Source organism: Micromys minutus (assembly GCF_963924665.1).
Source record: "Micromys minutus genome assembly, chromosome: 29".
In the NCBI taxonomy this organism is placed as follows: Eukaryota; Metazoa; Chordata; class Mammalia; order Rodentia; family Muridae; genus Micromys; species Micromys minutus.
Genome location: NC_137964.1, coordinates 9,070,312 through 9,082,423, shown reverse-complemented (window position 1 = coordinate 9,082,423; position 12,112 = coordinate 9,070,312). Strand labels below are relative to the sequence as shown.

The following is a 12,112-nucleotide window of genomic DNA, read 5'->3' as shown; positions in this document are numbered from 1 at the left end:
ATAGTACGGAATAGAGTTTATTCAGGTCATGGGAGAGTTAAGAGGGTGGTAGAGGCAGAGAGAGAGAGAGAGAGAAGTAGAGGAGTAGAGGCCGGCCATGAGCACGTGGGACAGAGGGGGAAGGGAAAGGGGAGAGCAAGGCTGCAAGAGCACAAGGGCAGGAGAGGCCAAGAGAGAGAGGAGGGGTCAAGCAGCTCCTTTTATAGTGTCAGGTCACTGGGGCGGAGCATACCTGGCCACTGCTGGGTAATTGAGGGGTGGGGTATACCTGGCTGTTGCTAGGTAACTGAGAGGTGGGGTTTACAGAATCCCAACACCCATGCCCTAAATAAACTCTATTCTGTACTATACCATCGTGGAGCTGGTCCCTCGGGGGAAGGGATTCCCAAATGGGTCTTCCAGAGACATCCTCCTTGCCCCCATGCCTCACCGCACCTCCATAAACCATACCCCTCCCCCACTCTCTTCATCTTTTTCCTAACAATCACCCTGTGCTTTTAGAGCCCTGGACTTGCTCCTTTGTGCCCTTTGACCAATAACTCCCTCTACTGGTGATTGTGTATTTGAGTTTCTTAGATTTTACATAGGAGGTCACCATAATAAAATTTTTCCCCTTATGGCTTATTGCACTTAACATAATGTCCTCCAGGTTCATCCGGAACAAAAACAAACAATCAACAAACAAAACAGCCTGTATAGCTAGGCTGGCCTCCAGCTTGTGAGTCTTCTGCCTCAGTCTTTCTAGGGTTCTAGGATTGCAAGGCCTGTACCACCACACGTGCTTTCTCTTTTTTGTTTAGTGACTGAATAAAAGTGCCATTTATGTGGCAGTTTCTTTACTTATCTGTCATCTGATATGTAGGTTGTTTCCATAGTTTAACTCTTGGATGAGCACAAGGGCAGATTCTCTTAACTTGATTGATTGCACTTTCTTTGTGTGTATACATACAGGTAGTGAGATTGCTAGGTCAGGTGGTAGTTCTTTTTTTTTTTTTTTTTTTAAAGATAGGGCTGGAGAGATGGCTCAGTGGTTAAGATCACTGACTGCTCTTCCAGAGGTCCTGAGTTCAAATTCTAGCAACCACATGGTGGCTCACAACCATCTGTAATGAGATCTGATGCCCTCTTCTGGTGTGTCTGAAGACACCTATAGTGTAATCATAATAAATAAATAAATCTTTTTTTTTAAAGATATATATAGTTTTTAAAAATATGTATGACTGTGTGTACGTGGGTCTGTGTATGTGAGTGCAGGTTACAGTCCAGAAGAGGATGTCAGGCACTAGCTAGAATTACAGATGTTTGTGAGCCACCCAGTGGCTGGGAATCTGAGTTGCTATTCTTTAATAGCATTGCGTTCTTAACCACCGAGACATCTCTCCTGCCTTTCTATTTTTTTCTTTAAAAAAGATTTATTTATTATATATGAGCATACTGTATGCTGTGTTCAGACACACCAGAAGAAGTCATCAGATCTCATCACAGATGGCTGTGAGCCACCATGTGGTTGCTAGAATTTGAACTCAGGACCTCTGGAAGAGCAGTCAGTGATCTTAACCACTGAGCCATCTCTCCAGCCCTATCCTCCTATTTTTAACTCCCTTCCCTCTCTCTCCCTCTCCCTTCCTCCCTCTCCCTTTCCCTCCCTCCCAACCCTCCATTCGAGACAAGACAGGGTTTCTCTGTGTAGCCCTGGCTGTCCTGGAACTCACTCTGTAGACCAGGCTGGCCTCAAACTCACAGGTCCACCTGCCCTTGCCTCCCAAGTGCTGGGATTAAAGGCTCCACTGCAGCCCGGCCGACTGTTAATTCTTGAGGAAGCTCTTTGTTGGTTTCCATACTGCCTATACTAATTTATATCCTCACCCACCGATACCAGATCAACCAGGTAGTCACCAAGAGAATAAAGGAATGAAATTACTAATTAAAGCCTATGTGCAGAAGTCAGAAATAAAAACAACCGGGGGTGGGGGGCAGGTGAGTGCTGCAGATTGGAAAGGTACAGAAAACAATTAGTCGTCTCCTAGGTGACTTCAATTAGGGAGCTAAGGGGCTGCTCTCACACTGAAGTAAAAGAAGAAACCTGGGTGAACCTGAACCAAATCTACAAAGAGGAAGAGGCGGTGAGGGAGGAAATTACCCTCCAATGGAGCGCCTTTTCTGTGTTCCCTGTGGCTATGGGACCACACAGCCTTTGACTTATCCTGGCCCCTGGACATACTGTCAACAGCAAAACTGGCCACAAAATATGGGAGCTCCCATTTTCCTGGCCAGGCCTAGGGTATCAGCGAATGTCTCCCAGCCCTACATGGACCCTTACAACAGGGCTCAGCTTCAGGCCGTTTCTACTCAGATGAACCCCAACCTGAGTCTATGCAAGGCCAACACCAAGGAGGTGGGCGTACAGGTGAGCCTTCGAGTGGACAAGTCAGTGCAGTGCTCACTGGGGTCACGGACACTACACGGCAGCTCCCTCTCGGACAAAACCAGCCCCCGGAAGCCCACCAAAGCTTGGGGAGTAGGTGGGAGAGGCTTGATCCGGCGATCCCAGGATGGGGAAGACAAGGAAAGCCAGGAGCTCACAGGACCTACAGAGGACAGTCAGCTGTTGCCACCAACACGGAGACAGGACGGTGAAAAGCAGGAGAACCTCCCACAGTTGAAGGAGCTGGGGGAGGAAAGTGCCCCCAGCCCTCAGGATAGGAAGAGCAAGCAGGTATGTGCAAACACGGTCAGAGTTCACTGGGGAAGCTCTGCTTTTTAGCTGCCTTCCCTCTGATCAGCCCCTCTTTCCGGTTCCAGAGCGGGGTAAGGGCTAACCATTTCTACCCTTTCTTTGGAAGGTGGAGTTCTGCAAAAGTGTACTTTGTTTACATGGTCTGGATGTTTTTCAAGTTTGGGTCAGGTAGGGGTGGAGCCTACCTTTTAAAAGTCCGGCTGAGGATGAGGGCTGCAGTAAGCTTCAAGTGTGTGAAACGTGAACCCAGATTTTTACTTTTGGAGATGTTGCTGTTGGTGTTGTGGGAAACGGACTGGAAACGTCCTCGTGCTGCGAGCCCAGAAGCAGGATCAGTGGAGCTCTGTAGGGAATCGCTGAAAGCAAGGTCTGGGGAGGTAAAGGCTGTTGTGTTAGGCCATCAATTAGGAAATAAAGATCTAGACCCCTCCTACCCAACGCCCGTTAATAAAAGACTTACGTTTCTATTTATTTTCAGTTTTTGGAACCAAAATACGGATATTTTCACTGTAAAGATTGTAAGACCAGATGGGAGAGTGCTTATGTGTGGTGCATCGTGGGTACCAACAAGGTACACGAGCATGAGGGGGAGGGGCACGCGTTGGGGGAGGGGCACCGAGGCCTGTAGGGTGCAGGCGCTTGGCTGGGAGAACTTTCCACCTCTTCTCTTTGGCCTAGTTGCTGACAGGCGTGAGGATGGGTTTTATACTGACACTTCCATTTGAGCATGAAAGTCAATGGTTAAATAAATAAATTACTACCGGGCGTGGTAGTATATAACTGCAGGACTTGGGAGGGGAAGGATGGGGTTCGGGACTGTCACCTCAGGCTCCATAAGAAGACCTTTATATGAATGGAAAAAGAAAGAAAGGAAGGAAGGAAGGAAGGAAGGAAGGAAGGAAGGAAGGAAGGAAGGAAGGAAGGAAGGAAGAAAGAAAGAAAGAAAGAAAGAAAGAAAGGAAGAAAAGAAAGAAAAAAAGGAAAGGAAAGGAAAGGAAAGGATATGACTGCCCCTAGTGGGTGGAGGAGAAAGTTAATTGTAGACAAAAGGGAGACATACCCAGAGGCAGAGACAAATCTGAGAGTCCAGACTGGTCAAGACCCTGATCCCTGAGGCAGCAGGAGAGCCCCACTCCTCAAAGTGTAGAGTGTGGTCTCTGCTCTGTGTAGCTACACCTCAGGTCCCGGTGCAAGAGGACATCCAGCCTGAGGGGGTAAGAATTGTCATTTGAGTTCACTCGTCTGTTTATAGTGTTGTTTGGTGTCTTTTGAGCAGCACCTCAGGAAGCACCGGCTGCTCAGAATCTTTCTATGTACCTAAAGCTTGTCTTGAATTTGTTTCTCCTGTCCTTCTGCTGGGATTCTAGATGTTTATTTATTATATGTAAGTACACTGTAGCTGTCTTCAGACACACCAGAGGAGGGTATCAGATCCCATTACAGATGGCTGTGAACCACCATGTGGTTGCTGGGATTTGAACTCAGGACCTCTGGAAGAGCAATCCGTGCTCTTAACCACTGAGCCATCTCTCCAGCCCACCTAGCTGGAATGTAAAACTAAGTTAAACTAACATCCAAACTCTTCCTTGAAGAAATACAACGGGTTCAGACACTCCCAAAGTACTAGGGTAGAAAGAACAAGTTAGAGAAAGCAGTGGAAGGGATGTGTTCTGGAGGTGGGTGTGATGGCATAGGCCTGCAGTCCTGCACTTGGAAGGCAGATGTCAAGTGAAAAGCCTGTTCTGGGCAAGGTGAGGTACTATCTCACAAAACAAGGACAGGACCGTCCTGCTCGACTCCGTTCTCAAAACAAGCAGGTGTATTCTGATAGGAGCAGGGGAGACCACAGTTCAGTGTGATGATCTGTTTACTGGAGCCCGTGGAAGTGACGCAGACGTGTGTGGGCAGTTAACCCGAATCCTGCTCTTCAGATGAGTCTTTTAAAGCAGCGGTTCTCAACCTGTGGGTCACAACTCCTTTCACAGGGGGTACCTTAAGATACGGGAAAACACAGGTAATTACATTGCCACACGTCACAGCAGCAAGATGGCAGTTATTAAGCAGTCACAGAAATAATTTTTGGGTTGGGGGGTCACCACAGTGTGAGGAACTGTGGAACTGTATTAAAGGGTCAGAGCATTAGGAAGGTTGAGAACCACAGCTTTAAGGTAACGGGAAGGCCAGGCATGGTGGCTTTAAATGTCAGTACTTGGAGGCAGAGGCACACCCATCTCTGCAAGTTTGAAGCCAGCTTGCTCTACATAGCAAGTTCCAGGTCAACCAGAGCTACATAGTGGAGACCCTTTCTAAAAAAAAAAGTAAGAAAGAAAGAAAGAAAGAAAGAAAGAAAGAAAGAAAGAAAGAGAAAGAAAGAAAGAAAAACAGAGACATTAACAAGTAAACCAGGGTGAGCCCACAAAGCAGACGATGCTGATGGGAACCCACAAATAATTAAATTCAAGTGGGAAATCTGACAGGTCAGGGCAAAAGGAGGAATTGGCTCATACAGTGGAGAGAAGGAATAACAACCCCCTTCTATCAGTCCTCCTTTGGGCTTTATGCATGTTGCTGAACAGAGCTAGAATAACACTCCAGGGTAAGTAATGCTATCTTGATTTACAAGTAGATAAAATGGAATGCAGAGCTAGGGCAAGCAACTCAGCAAATGCTCAGAGCTTAAAGCCTCAAAGTACTGGGTTGGAGAATGGGCCCATCATTGAAGAGGACTGGGGTTGAGTCCCAGCACCCACGTGAGGGCTCACAACTATCTGTAACTGCTGTGTGAAGGGATCTAGCGCCCTCTTCTGGCCTCTGCAGGCAATGCGTGTTCATGGTGCACAGATAGGTAATGTGTGCACCTGGTGCGTAGACATTCATGCTGGCAAACAAAACAGAGGGAAAAAAAACCCACATGCGCATGAAAAAAAATGGAAAAAAAATTAAAAATTCTTTAAGGGACGAGATTTCACATAAGATAATCAGAGTACAAAGTGAGGGGACATGTGTGTCACTTGAGAACTGTGAGCTGGGCTAGAGAGATGGCTCACAGTTACAAGCACTCACTCCTCTCCCAGAGGTGCCCAGCACCACACGGCACTTAACAACCACTTGTGACTCCAGTTGTGAGGGATACAACCCCCTCTTCTGACCCTTGTGGGGACTGCCTACACCCAGTGCAAATACATACATGCAGACAAACACTCATACCCAAGCTTTTAAGTTAAAAAAAGAAAAATAAACAAATTATTTAAAAAAAAGAATGGGAACCTAAAAAAAATGTGCATTTATCAGCTTGTATTAAAAAGGCCAATTTCTCTTTAGGTTTATTTCAAACAGCTCTGTAGCAAATGCCAAAAGAGTCTTAACCCTTACCGGGTAGAAGCAATCCAATGCCAGGTAAGCACATAGAATGCTTTGTCATGTTTCCATTTGTATACATGAAACTTCCATCACAAAGTGTCTGATTTTATAGATCCTGGGTGTGTTGTCATGGAGATACTAGGTTTTCTTTTAATCTTTCTTTTTTTAAAAAAAAAATTTATTTATTTATTTATTTATTTATTTATTTATTTATTTATTTAATGTATGTGAGTACACTGTGGCTGTCTTCAGACACACCAGAAGAGGGCAGCAAATCCCATTACAGATGGTTGTGAGCCACCATGTGGTTGCTGGGAATTGAACTCAGGACCTCTGGAAGAGCAGCCAGTGCCCTTAATTGCTGAGCCATCCCTTCAGCCCCCCATAGATTTTCTGTATATATGAAAGCTTCGAATTATTTTAAGAAAAGAATACAGGCATAAATGCTGCTAATGTTTTTGGAGAGAAAGGAGGAGAAGATCCACTATTTTAAGTTTCCTTGTGTCAGGCATAAACCATCCTGACTATAATCTTATGACAGCTGTTCAGGAGTTCAAGGCTAGGCTGGACTTATTAAAAAAACAAACAAAACAAAACAAACAAACAAACAAAAAACAGTACAAAGCAGAAAGCACCTGCCTTCTTTGGGGTATCCTCAGAATGTCATTCTTTTTAAAGATTTATTTATTTATTTTATATATATAAGTACACTGTAGCTGTCTTCAGACACACCAGAAGAGGGCATCAGAACTCAATACAGATGGTTATGAACCACTATGTGGTTGCTGGAATTTGAACTTAGGACCTCTGGAAGAGCAGTCAATACTCTTAACCACTGAGCCATCTCTCCAGCCCCAGAATGTCATCCTTTTGATGGTTAACTGCTACATTTTTTATTATGAGCCAAATACTGGTGTGTTTTGCACATTATTTTTCCAGTAGCATGGCTTTTTTAACCTTTGTGAAGACGTTGTTCCCAGAATGCTCAGTTCAAGAAAGATGAGATAGGTTCCCAGAGGTCATATTTATAGATTAGACCTTTATTGGATTTCTTGGTGTCCTCAATGTTTGGAAAGTCTCTTGAGTTAGACAAAGTTTTAACTTCCTATTGCTTTTGTTTGTTTTTGAGTTTGGGTGTGGGGCTGTGTGAAGTTTAGAACTGTAGAAAGGAAAGCTGTCTTTAAAATTGGCTACAAAAATCAACTTAAATGATTTCTGTAGTCAAAAAGATTTTTGTGGGGTGCTTTTTGCAAGAACAAGGATCTTAGGTGCCTTGTTCACCTGAATGTGTTCAATGACTGGAGAATCTACATCTAAACCCTTAAGTTCAGCATCACTCTCTGCATTTTTAAGCATGTGCAGCAAAAACTCAGCACTCTTTTTTGGCCACTGTCCCTGTGTCCAGTCCCACGGTTTGGCTTGGGTGCACCTACCGACTCCACCATTATACCGCCAGAATGGCACACATTGCTTCTTTAAAGTGACATCCTTCAGATACTTGGTGGCTTTGCGGATATGCATACCCTTGATGGCCTGGGCAGTTTCTCAGGTGTTCTTAAAATGAACTCGAAGGTTTGAACCTCTGGATTTGCATGATTTTGTGGGGGTTTCTGGGTCAAGAGAGTAGCAAACCATCTTCACAGGTCACCTCTGGCCACTTACAGGAAGAGCTTATGTATTTCTTTAATGTATAGGAGTACACTGTCGCTGTCTTCAGACACACCAGAAGAGGTCCTTAGATTCCATTACAGATGGCTGTGAGCCACCATATGGTTGCTGGGAATTGAACTCAGGACCTCTGGAAGAGCAGTCAGTGCTCTTAACCTCTGAGCCATCCCCCCAGACCCAAGACACATTTTTTTCTAAGTGACTTTTACTTCTGAGTTTTAAAAAAAACTTTTTCAAGGTTGTGGGGTGGGCAGAGTCTCTATATAGTGCTGGCTGTTCTGGAACTCACTATAAAGACCAGGCTGGATTTGAAGTCTAGAGATCCTCCCTTTTTTGGAGGGAGAGGGGTTGGTTTGGTTTAGTTTGTTTTTTGTTTGCTTGCTTGCTTGTTTTTTTTTTTTTTTTTTTTTTGTTTGTTTGTTTTGGTTTCCGTGTAGTCCTGAATTTACTATATAGAGCAGGCTGACCTTGAACCTAGAGATCTGCCTCCTAAGTGTTGGGATTAAAGGAGTGTGCCACCACTACCTCGCCTAAAACTTCCTAATGGTTGCAAGATAACCTATGAAATTTTACAATTAGTAGCAAACACTGACAGTTTTAGGTGAACTCTGAGAGCCCTCAAGCTGGACCAAAGGGCACAGCACCAAAGATCCTGGTTTCCTCAGTGGTATTTCCTGGGCAAGAACTTGTCAGCTTTATCCAAATGTAATTGCGTCACCTCTTGCAGACGCTGGCATTTCCTAAATGGTACAGTTTTGATTCTATTACAACCATGATTGTAGACACTGGAAAAAGTGTGGTCAGAGGACAACTTTCTCCTCCTACCTGTTAACCCATCTCATTGCCCATTTCCCACTTCTAATTATTAGCTCAACTGTTTCTAATCTTTTGTTAAACAGATCATTGAAAAGACTGGGTTTTTCTCCTCTTTAATTTTCACCTAAAACTATCTTTGATCAGGTTGTGGTGGCTCATGAACTTATTCCCAGAACTAACCGAAGCATGGGGAACAGAGACAGCAGGATCCTGGCTTAACACAGCCTAGGGGATACTTAGAGGCCGTGTCTCAAAAACAAAGCCAGCAAAACCAAAAACCAAACGACAACAAAATTAAAAACACCCAACAAACTTTGAGATCTTTCTTGGAAATATTAGTCGCTCTTTCCTCTAACTGTTGAGCATTGCTGTTCATTGATTTTTGAGATGCTCTCATCCCATAATCTAAACCAGCCTGGAACTCACTCTATACTCTGAAGTGGCCTTGAGTTCATGGAAATCCTCCTGCCTCAAGTGCTGGATTAGAGGCATGAGCTACCATGCCCAGCCAGGATAGTTATCTTTTTATGATATTAAAATTTTGTTTGTTTGTTTGAAAATGTCCTGGCTGACCTGGGGTTGAATCTGGAGCCCTGCCTCTTCGAATGCCTAGTTATTTTTGATTCTCTGTTAGCATTTTTCATTTGACAATTGACTACGAATTGCATCTGACAATCCCTAGTGATAACTTGTGCCTCAGGGAAGTATCTTCTTCCAAAGAGGATTTATGCCTGTTTACAACAAGCAGATAGACACAGCAGCAATTTCCCATCATGTGTGTTTTATTTTCATTATTTTTCTTTTTGAAACTGACCTTCCTATATGTGAATGCAGGCTTAGTTTTGGTCAATCCTAATTCATTAGTAGAGCCCTGGGGTTCCAAGGCCATCTCTGAGCTGTTGCTAAGGGCTCTTTCACACTGGCATACCCTTAGCCCCATCCATCTGTTAATCTCCTTTTTGGTTTTCTGTTCTCCTTCACTTCATCCAGAATTGACAAGTACAATTCCATAATTGACCTCCCATAGCCTCTCCTTGGCAATATATATATATATATATATGTATGTATGTATATATATGCATATATGTATATATGTATGTGTGTATATATATATATATATATATATGTATATATATATATATATATATATATATATATATATATATATATATGCATATACATCCTACAGAGTATAAATTTCGTTTTGTAAAAGAGCTACAATTAGATAATCTATCTCCAAGTCTAGAAGATTCTAGAACTTGATGAGGTCTTTTTTGTTGTTGTTGATAAGAGTCTCACTATATAACCCTGGCTGTTCTGAAACTTGATCTGGAGGCCAGGTTGGCCATGAATTTGGATCCATCTGCCTCTGCCTCCGGAGTACCAGGATTAAAAGCACGTGCCATCACCACTGCTGGGTTTCAAAGTGTATTTATTTTTACCTTATGTGTGTGCACGGTTTGCCTGCACGTATGAATGCACACTATGTATGTAATGTAGCAACTGAGGCTAGAAGGGGGAACTGGAGTTAGTCTGTTGTGAGCCACCATGTGGATACTGGCCATCAAACCTGGGTCCTCTCCAAGGGCAGTATATAAGCTCTTAACCCCTAAGCCATCTTGACCTTTCTCCTTGGATTTATTTGCCTTTTAAGTTCTTTCCTTATAGCCTGGGGAATATAAACCAATTTAAGGCTTTTCTTTTCTTTATTTTGAAGCAGTCCCTAAGTTAGGTTCACTTACATTCCTGTATTTTTTCCTTCATGCTCTGGCTAGCTTCCACTGCCTCTCAGCATCTCTGTAGGTTCAGCTTTTCTAACTGTTCTGGCTTTCTAAGTGTTTCCTCATCTACTATAGCAAGAAGTAGAAATCCAGCTTTAGGACAAGCTTGTTTGTTTTGCCTTTTTCTTTCTTAAAGAATGGGGGAAATTCAGTGAGTCAACTCCAATGGTGCCCAGCAACCAGGACCCCATCCTGGAATGAACTTGTGAGGAAGGACTCCCCTCTACTAGGGAAGGGAGGAGGTGACTGTCGCCTGATGTTCAGTACATCAAACTGGACATTCCTACTTGGACAGTGCAAGTGCTACCTTTCCACTGTCTTCAGAAAGTAGACCCTGCCTTATTCTGCAGGGTTCCCAGCCATAGGTGGGTGATGGAACCGTGCACATCTAAGGTTGGTCCTGACCAGGAAGGTGTACCAGGATCTACAGGATGAGCTCTTGACAGAAAGGCATGGCTTTAAGTATTAGTGAGGATGGTGTCGGGAAGAAAACAATTTAGCAGAGCTGGAGAGATGACTCAGTGGTTAAGAGTACTGACTGCTCTTCCAGAGGTCCAGAGTTCAAATCCCAGCAACCTCATTACCATCTGTAATGAGATCTGGTGCCATCTTCTGGTGTGTCTGAAGATAGCGACAGTGTGTTTATATGTAACAAATAAATAAATCCTTAAAAAAGAAAAGACAACATTCCTGGCAAAAGCTCTTGCTGCCAATCCTGATCTGACTGGACTTCCAGGCCCACAAGATGGAAGGAGGAACCTAGCTATTCTCTGACCTCTGCAAACCACACCACACACCCACAAACACTCAGTAAATAAACGTAAAGACAAACGAATAAATGCACTTGTAGTTTATACAGCGTTTACCCGATGGAAATGAGCTTAGCTTCCTGAGGAGAGTTTTCTGCTTCCTAACAAGCAACAGCAATGTAAGCAGTGTCTGGTCAGCATGACCTCTGTTTGAGACCACACTCCTCATCCTACCGCTCACCTGCTACAGATACATAAAACTACACACAGACACACTTTAAGAAGCCTCTCCCCATATTTTACTGCTGTCTTGGGTGGCAGCTTCTGTGATCTACCATTAAGGAAGCATTTGAAGAGAGAGGGGCTGTTTTGTGCACCTTGAAAATCGTCTTCTGGGAGAAAGACACAGCTCTGGGGGGAAAGGTGCAGGAAGGAGTACTTTCAGTTGGGGGCCAAGCTTGGAACATCAATTGATCATTTACTGTTCTAACTTTGCCTCCAAAAGACCTGCTTAAGATCCTCTTGTTGCTGTTCTCAAAAGAAAAGACACATTGATCTCCGGAGGCCACATCGCCAGGAGCTCTGTGGCCACTGCAAAGATAAGAAATTCTCCTGTAGTGTTTTCTCCAGCTTTAAATAAAGACTGTGACAGTGTGTGCCGTGTCTGGTTGGTAGACTGGATGGTGGCGGTGTCCTATGTGCAAGTTGGCACTGAGTAAATAAAATAAATACATATAAACCGGACTGCAAGAAACACATTGGAGGGTAATTCCCTGGTAAAAACTTCAGTAGCATACTAGAAATGCAAGCTGTTGATGGGAATAAGGAGTTAAAGTCAGGTGTGGTAACCCAGCCTTTGGGAGTCAGAGGTTCCTAAGGTGGATCTCTTAGGTTCAAGGGCAGCCTGCTCTACATAGCTGTACTGCCCTGTTTCAAAAAGAGAAGCTAGGTGGTGGTAGTATACACCTTTGTTCTCACACTGGGGAGGCAGAGTCAAACCT

General features: G+C 44.0%; 1 protein-coding gene across 1 annotated transcript; it reads left to right on the top strand.

The window, feature by feature from the left end:
- Window positions 1-2,146: 2,146 nt before the first annotated feature.
- Window positions 2,147-11,751, top strand: ZAR1L (zygote arrest 1 like; the record flags this gene model as incomplete). Its single annotated transcript, XM_080941190.1, has 4 exons — window positions 2,147-2,716; window positions 3,216-3,308; window positions 6,059-6,133; window positions 11,617-11,751. The coding sequence occupies 4 exons, from the start codon at window positions 2,147-2,149 to the stop codon at window positions 11,749-11,751; spliced, it is 873 nt and encodes a 290-aa protein (XP_080797316.1).
- Window positions 11,752-12,112: the final 361 nt, after the last annotated feature.